The following is a 13,881-nucleotide window of genomic DNA, read 5'->3' as shown; positions in this document are numbered from 1 at the left end:
TTTCTTTCTCTTTCAACTTGCAATGCAATTTGGAACAGTGGAAAAAATAAATAAATCAACATTGCAAAAGCTGCACACCGTTGACCCCCAAAAAACAAAGTGCATACACATTTTGTGAAACACTATAAACAACATTAGCATGTTTCAGAAATATAAATGAAGTAAGAACCGCAAGAACTGTAAGACAAAAAAAAAAAATTATGGATAAATATTGCATAATGTTTGCTTACACACTCATCCAAGGAAGGAAATTACTGATTACAAATTTCCCTTGCTTTTTCTCCAGCACATCAAATTAGTAGTAACAATAATGTAATAGCAAATTAAGGGTAAGAACATTTTCAGATTTTTATTTTCTGAAATGCCCCAAAAAAAATAACAATGTATGGTAAAATCTATATCGCACACATTTCTATACATCAAACTAAAAACCAAAAAAATGAAAATCTCAAAAACCAGGTGAGGGCATTTTTTAAAAACTGTCAAAAAATGCATTAAGTGTCACTTCAAAGCCAACTCGGATTAAAATTTACAGTTGACCAATGTTATTTTTATCTTTTTATTCAACCCTCGTGGGAATGTCGTACCCAGTGAGCATATGTACAGGCCCAAAATTAAAATCTGAGATAAAGTACACTTCTGTTTGGTGAATTGGGATCATTTAGCTGAAAATAGCACAAAAAAAAGTGTGTTAATTAAGCATACCCAAGCAACAACAAAAAAGGCACACCAGTGTTTTGTTTAAAGCAACAAAATGAAATCTTGTGAGCCGGAAAAAAAGAAGAAGAACTGAATAAATAGCGTGCTGGAACAAAACACTGACTAAGCGAGTCTTGCGCAAAATACGCTGTCTCCACATAACGTCAGATCATCTTTAATACTATTCAAGGAACTTGTTTACAACATGCAAGGAGCCTCCATACTTAAATTCCCCCGGTGCGATGACAGGGGAATTTAGCGTTGTGGATTAACTGGAGTTCAAATAGGCTCAACAGTTGATGCTTGTTCATATGAATAAATAAAAAAAATGTAGAGGCTCATAATGTTATAAATAAAAATGCATTGGCAAATACAGGAAATCTTACTTAACATGGTGCAACAATGGCAAACATTTTCAAAAATGCAAAGCAGTATTTGAAATATTCAAATAACTCATGCAAACTTTAAAAAAAAACAAAAGCTATTTTTTGTTTCTTAGTTAAAACAAAATGAAATATTTGGCACATCAGAGGTCAGTCAGTGTAATGTTCCATTCTCACAAAAGTTAATTAAAATACTGTAAATCACCGGTGTCAAACTCAAGGCTCGGGGGCCAGATCTGGCCCGCACCCTCATTTTAAGTGGCCCGCGAATGGCAAATCATGTGCATCAACTTCCTGTTAATTGCACATTTTCTTCACTTTTACAGCATTGCGATATGAGATATTGCCATTTATTTGTTACCAATACACCCCTTTTAAAATAAATGGAAGAATTGTTGAACATATAATTACTTACTGGTTTCTGATTTTAAAACTGGCTTTCCATCAATTTGTTGTGTGCATGTGATAATGCAAGGTGATCATACATTTAAATGGACTCACAGTCATAACGGCCCCCTGTGGGAAACCGGAACTACGATGTGGCCAGTCCACAAAAATAAGTTTGACACCCCTGCTGTAAATAATAACAACTCATAATTTAACAGGTCAAGTGATTTGGAATTTAGAGCAGTCAGCTAAATATTGTAGGACTTGGACTCAATAATGATTTTTGTGCCTAAACTAAAATTTTAATTTAAAACCAATAACACTGTAATTGAAATCACCTTACAATGTACAAGCGCATTTAAATACAAATCGAAGAAATCCGCAAGCCTATTCCAGCTTCCTAATTAATACCAGCCCAGTTAAAATGAATGTACTTATTGGCTTCAATATCCGTCAATGGCAATGAATGAGTTAATGAAGGCTTGGCTTTATGTTTTATTAATTCCCTTGTCCAGAACTTCACCAGAAAATCAAAAACTTTAAACACACCTCTTGGTTTCGTCCCAAAGCTTACTTCAAAATTAAAGCAGTGATGCAAATACAATTCCAGGATTAGAACAATCAATAAAAGAGAGAAAAAACGAGAAAGGTGGAGAAAATATTCCTATGCTTGCCTGATTACAGGGAAATGTGGAAGTCTGTACTCTAAAGACCAATTGAGAGCAAAATGAAGAATCTTGAGTTGAGTTTAATGAGCATAGGGAACGAGTGCCATAAATACATCCACGTCTGGATAGCGACCCCGTCCGTCTCTGTGGTTTGATGACCGAATCCCACCATAAGCTGGTAACAGACGAGACGATTTTCTTATATGCTGTATAAATACATCTGGCCAAAATATGAATAAATACAGTTTTTATACTTGTTTATCTAGTCCTCACTCTGTTTATTTGAATGTCAATCATGAACATTCAGCAGCATTCTCCACATATTAGAGACTTACACTTCTGTGGTGCTGCTTGACGAAGTTCTCCTGCTTCTCTTTATTAGCCGATTCGTTCTGCTGCCGTGTTTTGACCTGCTGGGGTCCATCGGTCGCTTCCGCCTTGTTGCCGGGCCTGAGTGGAGTCTTCCTATTCCAGTCCCACTCCTCGCCCAGCGCACTCCCGCCATCGCTGAAGTCACCCAGGTGTTCGACCGAATCACATTTTTCCAGGTCAGACGCGATGGTCTGTAGGCTGATGATGGACATGCGGTCAGAACCGGTGTGCTCCGCTTCCAGCTCCTCTCTCTGGCCCCAGCCGTTCTGCCGGTGCTTCTCCACCCACAGCCGCGTTTTCTCACCATCTACCCAGTCACTTTCTACCTTACCCATTCCCACAAAGCTACCAATCGGAACGCTCACTGCAACTCTGGTCTCAGCTTCGGCACCAACTGGTGAGCTACGGCCACCGCACGTCGCTAGCCGCCCCCTGCTCGCGCGGACTTGGCCTCGCTGCGCATGGATCTGCTCACTAATCTGTTCCAGGTTCCGCAGAGCCACAGAGTAACGGGTTTTTACTTTTGCTACTTGCTCCTCCAGCTGTACTACTTTAGCCTTGTGTTCCTGAAAGATATAATGGAAAAAAAAAATGCTAAATTAGATACGGAAAACGATTATCATATACACTCTATAATATTATTCGATAAAAAATGTTAAAATGGTTCTCATTTCACAACGTGTAATACAATAAGGACTATAATTGAGTATTCCATTGAAATTGTTAATTCCGATGTTCCAACAGTTCAATGGCAGTTTCTAAGCAAATAGCAAGAAAACGCCAATGTACTGTTTGTACAAAGAAACCATACTCATATTTATTAATTATTTTAAGATAAGAGATAAAATAAATTTGTCATGATTTTGTTTTGTACCAACCCAAAAAAATCGTTTGGATCAACGTGATTTCAATTATGAATAAAAATAAAAATAAAAATAAAAATAAAAATAAAAATAAAAATAAAAATAAAAATAAAAATAAAAATAAAAATAAAAATAAAAATAAAAAATAAAAATAAAATAATCAATATTATTTTTTCATAATCGAGCAGCCCTAATTAAAGGGTTGAGTCCGATTTACACGGAAATTCAGGTAACAGCGCTAATGTAAGAACGGAACGTGTTTGTAAATTGAGTTATTCCTCTAGAACAGGGGTGGGTAAACTTTTTGATTGGCGGGCCACCAATGGGTTCTAAAATTTGACAGAGGCGCCAGACCAGGAGCAGATGGATGGAATGTTTTGGTAACCTCACTTCATCGGTAAAAAAAAAAATACATTTAGTTTTAAATGAAAGTGAACAAAAACATTCCAACAATATATATATATGTCTTTAAAAAAACACAGTATTTAGAAAATAAAACATTAACAAGGTTTATACATTTAATTCTTTTCAAGTTCGGCGGGCCGGATTAAAACATTTAATGGGCCTCATGTGGCCCCCGGGCCGTAGTTTGCCCACACCTGCTCTAGAAGCGTTCTATATTTTTATGCCTTGCCTTCGCTTAAACACGAAAATGTATTTATTTGTCAGTGGGAAACCTTCGATGCAATTGACAGGTGAGAATTTTACTTTCAAGAATTTAAATTTTACTTTCATAGGTCACCACGGTCACTGATAATGTAGTGGTTCAGTCGTCTGACTTCTGTACAGTGCATTTTTCGCTCAGTGACTATGTGGTGGCTTTCTACCCATGCGCAGTGAAAGAAGAGCACAGGATGCCTTTCGCCCACAGACGGGTAGAATAACTCCTACCTGCGACACGGAACAGGATAAGCAGTTAAAAAAAATGGATAGATGGACTTCACTTGCTTCTGCATTAGATTTTATTGCGCATAGGCCAGTGAGTGACTCAAACTCAAATTAAAACACACATTTGGACCCCTGTTTATAAACTTCGAGCTTCAAAATGTAAATGGAATCATTTGTTTTTGGATCCAACATAGTGGAAATAAACTTAAACTCTGAATTTAAAGCAGGCTGCTCATGCCCAGTTGAGAAAAACATATAAAGATTCAGTCAGATTGCACCAAATAAAAATATTATTTCCAGCCTAATGAACAAATGGGTGGGCGTGTATGTGAAACGTGGCTGCTAATTACAGAGTATGAAACTAATCAAACTAATCAGCACATCAATCACATCACATCCCAGCTCGACGCACGCACTGACCAGCAGTGAAGCACATTACTATCACTCCCGCATCTAGACAGACGTGTGTGCATTGTCCTCAAGAGAAACCAGCGGAGCATGAACAACGTGTGAATAAATTGCATTTCATTGTGAGTAATCACAACCATCCAAAAGACTCTAAACTGGGCTGACGTCTAAAACTGTAGGATGGTCAACGCTTGTGAAATGTCTCCTTGAAACAGACTTTTTGAACTGCAGCACAGTGATTTCTGTCATTCTCTTTGAGGAATATGCCTGCGTCATCACTATATTTTGGTTCTTCTTTTATAAATAAATAAATGAATGACTAAATAAAATGAGAATTTAAAAAAATAAATAAAAGAAAGACATAATTCCAATGGGAGACAAAATAAACAATTTGGCTGACCTCAGGTTTTAGGAATATAACCTTGTTTTAGGCAATAAATACATTTGGGTGACAGGAACAAGAAGACTGACATAAGAATCAAAGCAATGCTCTGTATTAAGTATAATGCAAATGAGAAGTATGTTTCGTAATAAGCAGTGCTATAATGCCATTGACGCACTTTTCAGTGAAACAAAATCAGCGCGTCCCGTGGCAAGTAGAAGTAAGATGTACTTGGAAGAAACGCGGCTTAAGCAGCTAAACATTGCAAAGAAAAGTCAAAGTCACTAACGGTGGAAGGCCTTGACCTGAATTTTTAACACCTCTGGGCCACACAAGTCTGCAACTAACCAATGTGCAGATTCACACAGAAGAAAGTAGCTTGAGGTTAAAAGCATAAGGATAAAAAAAAAAATGTATTATGGGGGTTGGGGGCCGCGGCTCAAGTTCATCTGAGAGGAATAGTGGGAAGAATTATTACAGGGATATCGTTCTACTTTTATTCAGTTTTTTGGGGGGGAGATTTATTCTACTTTTATTCATCCTTATGCCAAAAATCAAGCAAGTATGACATTATATCATTAACTTAAAACTAAAATGTTTGAAACTAGCAACAAAATATATTTATTAAAAAAAAAAAGGATTCATCTGCAGCGACAGGGACATTGCAGTGCAGCTTCACACGTTGCAATTTTGAGCATTTACATAATTAGCAACACGCCGACGTCAGCGCGACATGACAATTGCTTCAACACAAATCAGTGTTGGCGGTGAGTCTTGGGTGTGAGAAAATTCGCATTTTCCTCAAAGGGGAAGTCAACCCAAACATTTTCTTTACAAGAATATGTTATATGCAGGCCCACTCGTCGAAACATGGCATTCTGTTCAATTTTTTAGCCATCTCGCGGGGCGGCTATTTTGTCACTTCTGTTGACTAAAATTGCTCAGGGGATAAAATGGCGCTTTGCACGTACCTCCAGAATGTGATTGAACTGAGCCTTTAGTTCGAAGTAGGGTTTGGACTTGACTATGACTTTCCTCAGCGATTTTTGGAGTGTTTGGACTTTTGCCTCTGCGTCCTGACACAGCTGTGTGACCCGCTGGTGCTCATGCTCGCTGCGAAAGCGCTCCTCCTCGGCCTCGTTCACCTGATCAGGAAAAAAAGTTTGAAATTGATGACCACGTATATCACTATATATAACAGGAGATTGCAAAAATAATAAATAAATACATTTTTTATATTCTACATTGTTCACTTGAGATTTATTATTATTATTATTTGAACAGGGTAGACATTATATTCAAATTACATAAATCGGTTTTCACAGTAATAACTTCTTTCCCCTTGCCGTGAACTTTTTTTTTTTTTTTTAAAGCAAAGTTAATCATTTTATTGTGACACTTTGCCAACTTTGCACATCTCCATAGAGCCATTATTACTAGATTCATCGTTGCAGCTCTGTCACTCTGCATCATTTCCATAACTATTGTTGATCAATATTGCGGCACTACTAGACATTTTAATGTGTATTTCGTAATGACTTTCCGCATCATTTGCTCATATGTTGATTATCAAAATTAGCGCAGTACTGGACAATTTATATTACTTCATGACTTTGCATCAGTTGCAGACTTGCTGATGAATCTGTGATTACCACACAACTGGACATTTTTCTTAATGACTATCAATACTTTTGGGATTATGTCCTTAAATGTTTCCAGTTTGGGCTATTTTGGAAGCTGTGACTTTTTCAAATGGTGGTATGATTTAAAAGCAGTAACTGGAGATAATTTCTTAGTAAAATGGACAATAAGGAGATAGTGAAGAAAAAGGAGAACCACTGCAATACAGGAGGAGACATTGTGAGAATGCAAAGTGGGGATGTCAGATTCAGGTCACACGGCCTATACGAGGTAATCCATACTGTGTTTACAGAAATGGCCAGCCGGACTATCACAATTCAAATTAAAGTTGAACCCTGCAATTGTATTTTTTTCTCAGTAAAGGGGTGTGCAATAGATGAGTCAGCTTTATTAATGGAGAGTAATAACTCAGTTTGAAGCATTCTTCTTTAAACAAAGTAGCCACTTGCACGCTAAAAGGTTATTGTGAAATTAGGCGTTGATGAGGTTAATGTGCATCACTGGTATCAAACTCATGGCGCAGGGGCCAGATCTGGCCCTCCAGATTACTTTAAGTGGCCCACTCAGGCAAATCATGTTTGTCTGCTTGTGAAATGCGTGATATAAATAAAGTTGTACTGTATTGTATTGTATTCTTGTTAAAATACGAAAATTGCAAATAGTCTTCACTTTTAATAATATAGTGTAAGCATTTCAAAAATAGTTGAATGGCCATCCGTCCACATCACCGTCTGCGATCATACTGATATGGAAAGCCACAATTGTGCAAATAGATTTTTGTCATACTTCACAAAAGCAAAGGCCCATTTTTAGTCATCTTCCAATGACAAAGCCTCAACAAATGTGATATTCAAAAGAAAAGAGAACAAAGGTAGCTCATAAAAATTACTGAAAGAACATAAGTTGACATGTAAGCACATATGCAACCAAAATATTTAAACACATTTAAGATCAAAGGAAAAAAAAAAAGTAGCTTTCTGAAATTATTCAAAGGCCAAAGTGAAATAGATTTTTAATTATGCCGAAAAGACTTTAATAAAAAAAAATATATATATATAGTTTTTAATCCGGATTTAAATGCATTCATACTTGGGGCAGTACAGCATAACAGCTAAATGCTGTTTCACCATGTTTGTTTTGAAGCCCGGGCTCCACCAACACACCCAAATATGCAGACTTCAGAGCTCGGCTTGATTTATAATCAATTAACATTAGTGTGCGGCTGACAAATGCAACAAAAATCTAATTTTTAATATAACAATTTAATTTTTATTTTGACGTACAGTCGTAAGGAAAAGCGGTTCTGAGAATGAACGAATGTATGAATTACGGGATATGAAAAACATTTTTCATTCAAGGAGGCATACCTTTGCAGTAGCGTGGTTGAGCATCTCCTGCCAGGTTGGATCCATGGTGTTCCTGTCAGCCAGCAGGCCTTGTTCCGCAACATACACCATCTCTCTGGCGGCAGTGTGCATGGACACAGCCCTCTCATACCTGAGAGCAGCTTTCTGGGTCTCCTGTTGCGCCTCAAACAGAAACAAAAATCAGTTTAGTTATTTTTATTAACAGCATATTTCTTAAACAGGGTGACTGATTGTGCAAAAAAAACAAAAAAACATGTGAGATGATTGTGGGAAAACAAATCCATTGTGTGTGGATGTCCAGACTTCTGTATCGCAAATTCTATAGATTCTATATAGATGTTCCATTTCCACTTTAGATAGAATCTGTACAAAGATGCCATTGTGAAAATGTAGTTGCCCTCATTTCAATGTATTCTCTTGACCAATGGATTTGAGAGACATCCTGTAGTGCGGCTGTAATGATGTGCTCAAAGCAAACAACAATAAAAATTCAAATTCCTTTCACACCACAAAGCCGAGGAACACGGGGGGGGGACACAAGATGGCAAACAAGGAATAGTCGTCAAATTCTTGAATTTAGTCTAGGAAATAATCTGCCACTTTAAAAATGCGTCCAAATCTTTGCAATTGATGATTAAGTACACACAATAAAATTTTATTCACAACCTGTATATGACTATTTAACTAGAGCTGTCATAATCAAATATTTTTAGACTCGATTATTTTATCAATTACTTGATCGATTCATCGGATAAAATTTTATTTTACATTAAAAGCTATTACAAAACCATATTTTCCTGACTACGGTTTTTAATTTGCATTGATTATCGAGTAAAAAAAACAACAACAACAACAAAACAACAATTAATCAATATCACATGAGGGGGATTGATTGTTGTATTCGTCAATCTTTTTTCATTACTTGTTTGATCAATGCAAGTAAAAGCTGATGTTTACAAATGTCTAATTTTGATTCAACGCAAATGATTGCTACTTTCATCTTCTACTTTCAATGATTACCCTTGAGAGGCAGAAAACAATGGCTGTAAATAATTACTCTATTATTAAAATAATTGATTTTGCATTCAGCAAATTAGTCCTAAAATGAGAATTTATATTGATCCGCGTCACGACAATAGTCAAACACAGTCCTGCTTAAACTTATATAGCATGTCACAATATGTTTTCCTTGCAGTGGAGAATAAATAAATGAAAGAAAGCCCAACCCCAGACTGCTTCGGTTTGCTTGCATTCGAGAGGAAAATGTACTTTTCGGAGGACAAAAATGGACCGTAAACAGTTTGGACAAATAACGCAGAGAGTTTGAAAGAGGAATGAGAGAGACCATATACGTTAAGGCTGAAAAAACATCTTTGGCAAAGGAGGACGCGTACGACACCATCTATCCATCACAAAAAGTGCCGTCCTTTCATCCCTTCCAAAGAGACTCGATAATTTAGCTTTGAACAAAACAACACGTACACTTTTGAATTTATGTTACAATGAATGGAACAATGCTGAGTTGAAACTTCTATGGAGACTTTAAAAATGATTTTTAAAATGAATATCCAGTATATTTAAGATGTCACTATTTAACTGTCACGTGTATAAACGGACTAGACTCGACACACACAGCTTCGTCCAACAGGATGCATCTATAGAAAGTGTTAATCCATTTATCGTTGCCAGTCTATAATATGAAATAAATCTACCGGGTGAGATTTCACTTTTAGTGCAAAAGATGCAGCGAAGGATGGTCTTTTGATGGCTCGAAATACACTTCAGAGAAACAGTGGATTAGGAAGTGTGGCACGCAATGTTGTAATTACCCGCATCAAGGTCAGACCGCTGCTTTGGTCCGGTGTCACAGCGGCTTAATTTACGAGTGCCGACTCTGCTCGCATTATGGACAAAATGCTCACAACGCCGCCTGCGCCTGAAAACTGCAGTGAGCCAAGAAGGGTTGAGGGAAAGCAGATCAGTTAAGATCATCTCCCACTTCTTGCTCATTAAACATACTCGGCACAGCGTTTGTTTTTAATGTCACACCTGCTTAGCTGCCTGTTATAATATACTTTTAGTAAAAATTGTGGGATAAATTGCTATTATGCTGCTGCATGGACGTACCTGCGTGTCGAAAGTGTTTCCATAAAAGGGAAACAAATCAATATGGAGGTGTATTTTTCACCTCTTGTGGATTTTTCCAAGACACACTAATTAATTACTACGAATCTAGTCACACATGTAAAATTGAAGAATTGAGAATTTTTTTTTGTTTTCATACAGTGAAGTGAGATATCCTTTGATGGCATGTGACAATTTGAAGCAGTGTTATCTTCACAGATCCAGGTTTACCACGCAATGCACTGGAGAGAGGGGAGCTCTCCAATCTTGTTGTACACTGAGTATAATGACAATATATGGCATTCTGATTCTGATTCTGGTTGGAACCCTTAAAGCATATTTTTCCCAACTGATTTTTGCAACAAAACAGCACAATATGCAGTCTTTACTATACATAAAATACACACACCTCTTTGGCCAGTCTGCGGGCTTCATAGTAAGGCCTGGCTTTCTCAATACAGGAACCAAGTTGGGAGCCCTGCGCGTTCAGCTTCCTGGCGGAATCTGTGAGAATTTTCCTGTAGCTGGACCTGGCATCCTAAAGAAAGTATAAACAAGAGAATACATCTAAAAGAGTCTAAAACAGTCAGCCACGATATGACATTCAGTAAGAACTGAGATACACTGTCAGTATTGGCAGTGGTAAATAAACAACTTCCTCACATCCAAATTCAGCTCCAGCTTGTTGATCTCATCGCTGGCTTGGTTGAGGTGCTCGAGTTCCTCCTGGTAAACACAGGAAATGACATGAGTATAAAAATCATCAATATATATATCTTCATCCTTGTCAAGGGTGCATATCTGAACAAGCTATTTATAACTATGACTGTTTTTATTTTTTAGTATATATGTTGGTCGATTAAATTATTTTTGGTACGATACAAAGATGTTTTAATAAAGCCCTCAACTATGGCATCTCATGGAAACGGAGGTGAAAAGAGGAACGGCTAAAATTGTGGATCATGAATGCGAAAAGATGCATGCCATTATTCTGCTTCCAAGCACCAACAAAGTAAGTTGGGATAAACTGAAAATGAAGTCTGTTTTATTTTGCACTTCGGTTAATTTATTACAAAGGAATCTTAAATCAGAGTGACTTGTTTATGTTGTATTTTTAAAAGTGAAAAGTGACTGTTCTGACCCATATCAGAAATAAACAAAAGGTATCTTTTGAAATTATCTGTCCTTGGTTTTAATAGAAATGTTACGTATCAAAAGTACTAGTGGTATTGGTTACTTGGTATCAGTATCAGTATCAAGAAGAACACCAAATGTGCCCTTTCTAAACAATGCTTGCCTTCTTCTTGAAACAAACAGCTACATAACCAGAAGAAAGACCACATTGTTGTGTATATTTGTATAGCTGCATCTCACCAATATACCTGAAAACCAGAACATGCTTTCAAATCATACAACTTTATTTATATAGCGGATTTCACAACAGCAACAGCATGTGGTGGTTGCGTTCCCTACACGAGGGGAGTCAGCAGGTCGAGGCAAGATCAGATGGATGTAGTCCATATAATATTACTAATGAGACTTGTTTTCTCAATACATTGCTTTTTTTGTTTCGATTTTGACTTTTGCGCAATAAATATTCTCAATACAGAGCCCATCTTTTTCTCCCAATTTTTAATCCATTTCTGTCAGGAGCAGTTTTTTAGCTCTTATTTAGATTGATATTTATATTTGCGCAGAAATATGTATGTCTTTTTAACACCACTTCAAAATAAAGTGAGAAAAGGTAAGCAGTAATAGTATTTTGTATATATATATTCAGGCTCTCACAAAAGCATTAACGCCGGAGATTAATTTAATTTAACTAAGTTAAATATTTTAACTCAGTTAACTCAGTTTGATTGACTTCAAAAATAATTTGCATACTTTGCAAATATTGTAACATGTTAGCTGTACATCTTTTTCACATCATCTCAGAATAAAACATCTCAAGTTAACACTGGGCCTTGTAAACCAACACTGCTGGAGTGTTGGTGCTTGTGGGCAGTTTTGAGAAAATGTCTGTAAAGATGACACTGTTTTGATCATATTCAAGAATCAAATTAAACCATGAGAACAGTCTTTGAATTGAATATCCTTCATATTTGGTGATTTTGCATTAATTCCAAGATATTATTCAAGTAAATATCTGTTACAAGTGGTACAAAAAATAGTAGTTGTAATATAAAAAAAATAATTAATTCAGAATTTCTTTGTGATTAATTACTTTAAAAATGTAATCGCTTAACAGCACTAATATAAATAAAAACAATAATTAGAATAACCGAAAATGTATTGTGGCAAATTGTTATCATGATATAAAGATAAATATTTTTACCCGGGGGGTCACCAACTTGGCCTCCAATGACTAAATGAATAGCCAACAGGCCAGTTTCTAAAAATAACTCACCAGTGAAGGGGCATTGTGATTTTCTAGGAATGTTGTCAAAGTGATCAACTGAAAATGTAAACAACTGTTAGCGAGTTCTAAAAATATGGAGCTGCAAATTGATATTTATCTGTTTTACTTTTGCGAGAAATCATTGACATGATCACTGTCTTGACATGAATTAATAACATAATAATGACATGAATTAAGGAATATATGATGAATTGATAGGAGAGGGGCTTTGCTTAGCATCTTACCTGAATTCTCGGATCCAGCTCTTCCTCATATTTGCCAGCATCCTCTTCCTCTCCGGTTTTCATCTGATACTCTGCTTCACACTCAGATTTCGCCTCCTTAAATTTGATGGCTTCGTCTCCTCCTTTTCGCCTCAACACCACTGTGCTCCCGTCTCCGACTTTCGCCTCTCCCCCCGGCGTTTCCTCTCTCAAGTTTGGCCGGTTGGAGCATCCGGCGTCGGTCGGACTTTTACGCAAGGTTTCGGGCTCCATTTGCGGCCTGTCGCTCGCCTTCCGTTCGGACCGTGTTTAAGATTGACACGAAACGAGGCGCGTCCGACATTTGGGGTTTCTTGAAGGAAATGTGTAGTCGCCCGTTAGAACGTTGCCGTTGAGGCTTCGATGCTATATGTCGCTGTCATGCTAATGCTAGCTAAACGCGTTCCATCCGTTAAAGCTGCGCGTGTGGCGAAGTACCCAGATTGGTCGCACATGACTCCCCGCAAACTCTTCTTCGTTTTGGCGTCATCTTATTCCGTTATGAGGGATGGTTGTCTGTGTGAATTCCAACGTCTTTTGACTTAATAAAATAAAATGACAAAGTAAGAGTGGCAAGTCACTGGTGTCAAACTCAAGGCGCAGGGGCCAGATCTGGCCCGCGACCTCATTTTATGTGGCCCGCGAAGTGCTAATTATGTGCGTCAACTTCCTGTTTCTTCACTTTTAACAATATTGATATATGAAATATTGTCATTTGTTACAAATCCTCTCCCTTTTAAAATAAATTGAAAAATTGTTGAACAAACAATTACTGACTGGCTTCTGATTTCAAAACTGGCTTTCCATCAAGTTGTTCTGTATATGTGACAATGTAAGTTGATCATACATTTATATGGGTTCACAGTCATAACGACCCTCTGAGGGAAACCATAACTACAATGTGGCCCGTTTAGAAAATTAGTTTGACACCCCTGGCAGATTGTTCAGTATCGGCACTATCTCCTCTTATTGTTGTGGACGAGTGGCAGCAACATTATAGATTCAGTATTCACCTAATCAAAATACTGTTTCCATCTC

The 13,881-nt window shown here is 37.2% G+C and overlaps 1 protein-coding gene across 1 annotated transcript; it reads right to left on the bottom strand.

The window, feature by feature from the left end:
- Nucleotides 1-2,329: 2,329 nt before the first annotated feature.
- On the bottom strand, nucleotides 2,330-13,438 carry sh3bp5lb (SH3-binding domain protein 5-like, b). The gene is made up of 6 exons (XM_088319326.1): nucleotides 12,826-13,438; nucleotides 10,846-10,908; nucleotides 10,592-10,720; nucleotides 8,059-8,220; nucleotides 6,022-6,195; nucleotides 2,330-3,075 (listed from the first exon to the last, which is right to left on the bottom strand). The coding sequence occupies exons 1-6, from the start codon at nucleotides 13,075-13,077 to the stop codon at nucleotides 2,461-2,463; spliced, it is 1,395 nt and encodes a 464-aa protein (XP_088175452.1). The 5' UTR covers nucleotides 13,078-13,438; the 3' UTR covers nucleotides 2,330-2,460.
- Between the last annotated feature and the right edge of the window lie 443 nt (nucleotides 13,439-13,881).

Source organism: Idiotropiscis lumnitzeri, chromosome 16 (genome assembly GCF_059441095.1).
Source record: "Idiotropiscis lumnitzeri isolate Australia: NSW breed Sydney's pygmy pipehorse chromosome 16, RoL_Ilum_1.0, whole genome shotgun sequence".
Classification (NCBI taxonomy): domain Eukaryota; kingdom Metazoa; phylum Chordata; class Actinopteri; order Syngnathiformes; family Syngnathidae; genus Idiotropiscis; species Idiotropiscis lumnitzeri.
This window is presented reverse-complemented; position numbering and strand designations above follow the sequence as displayed.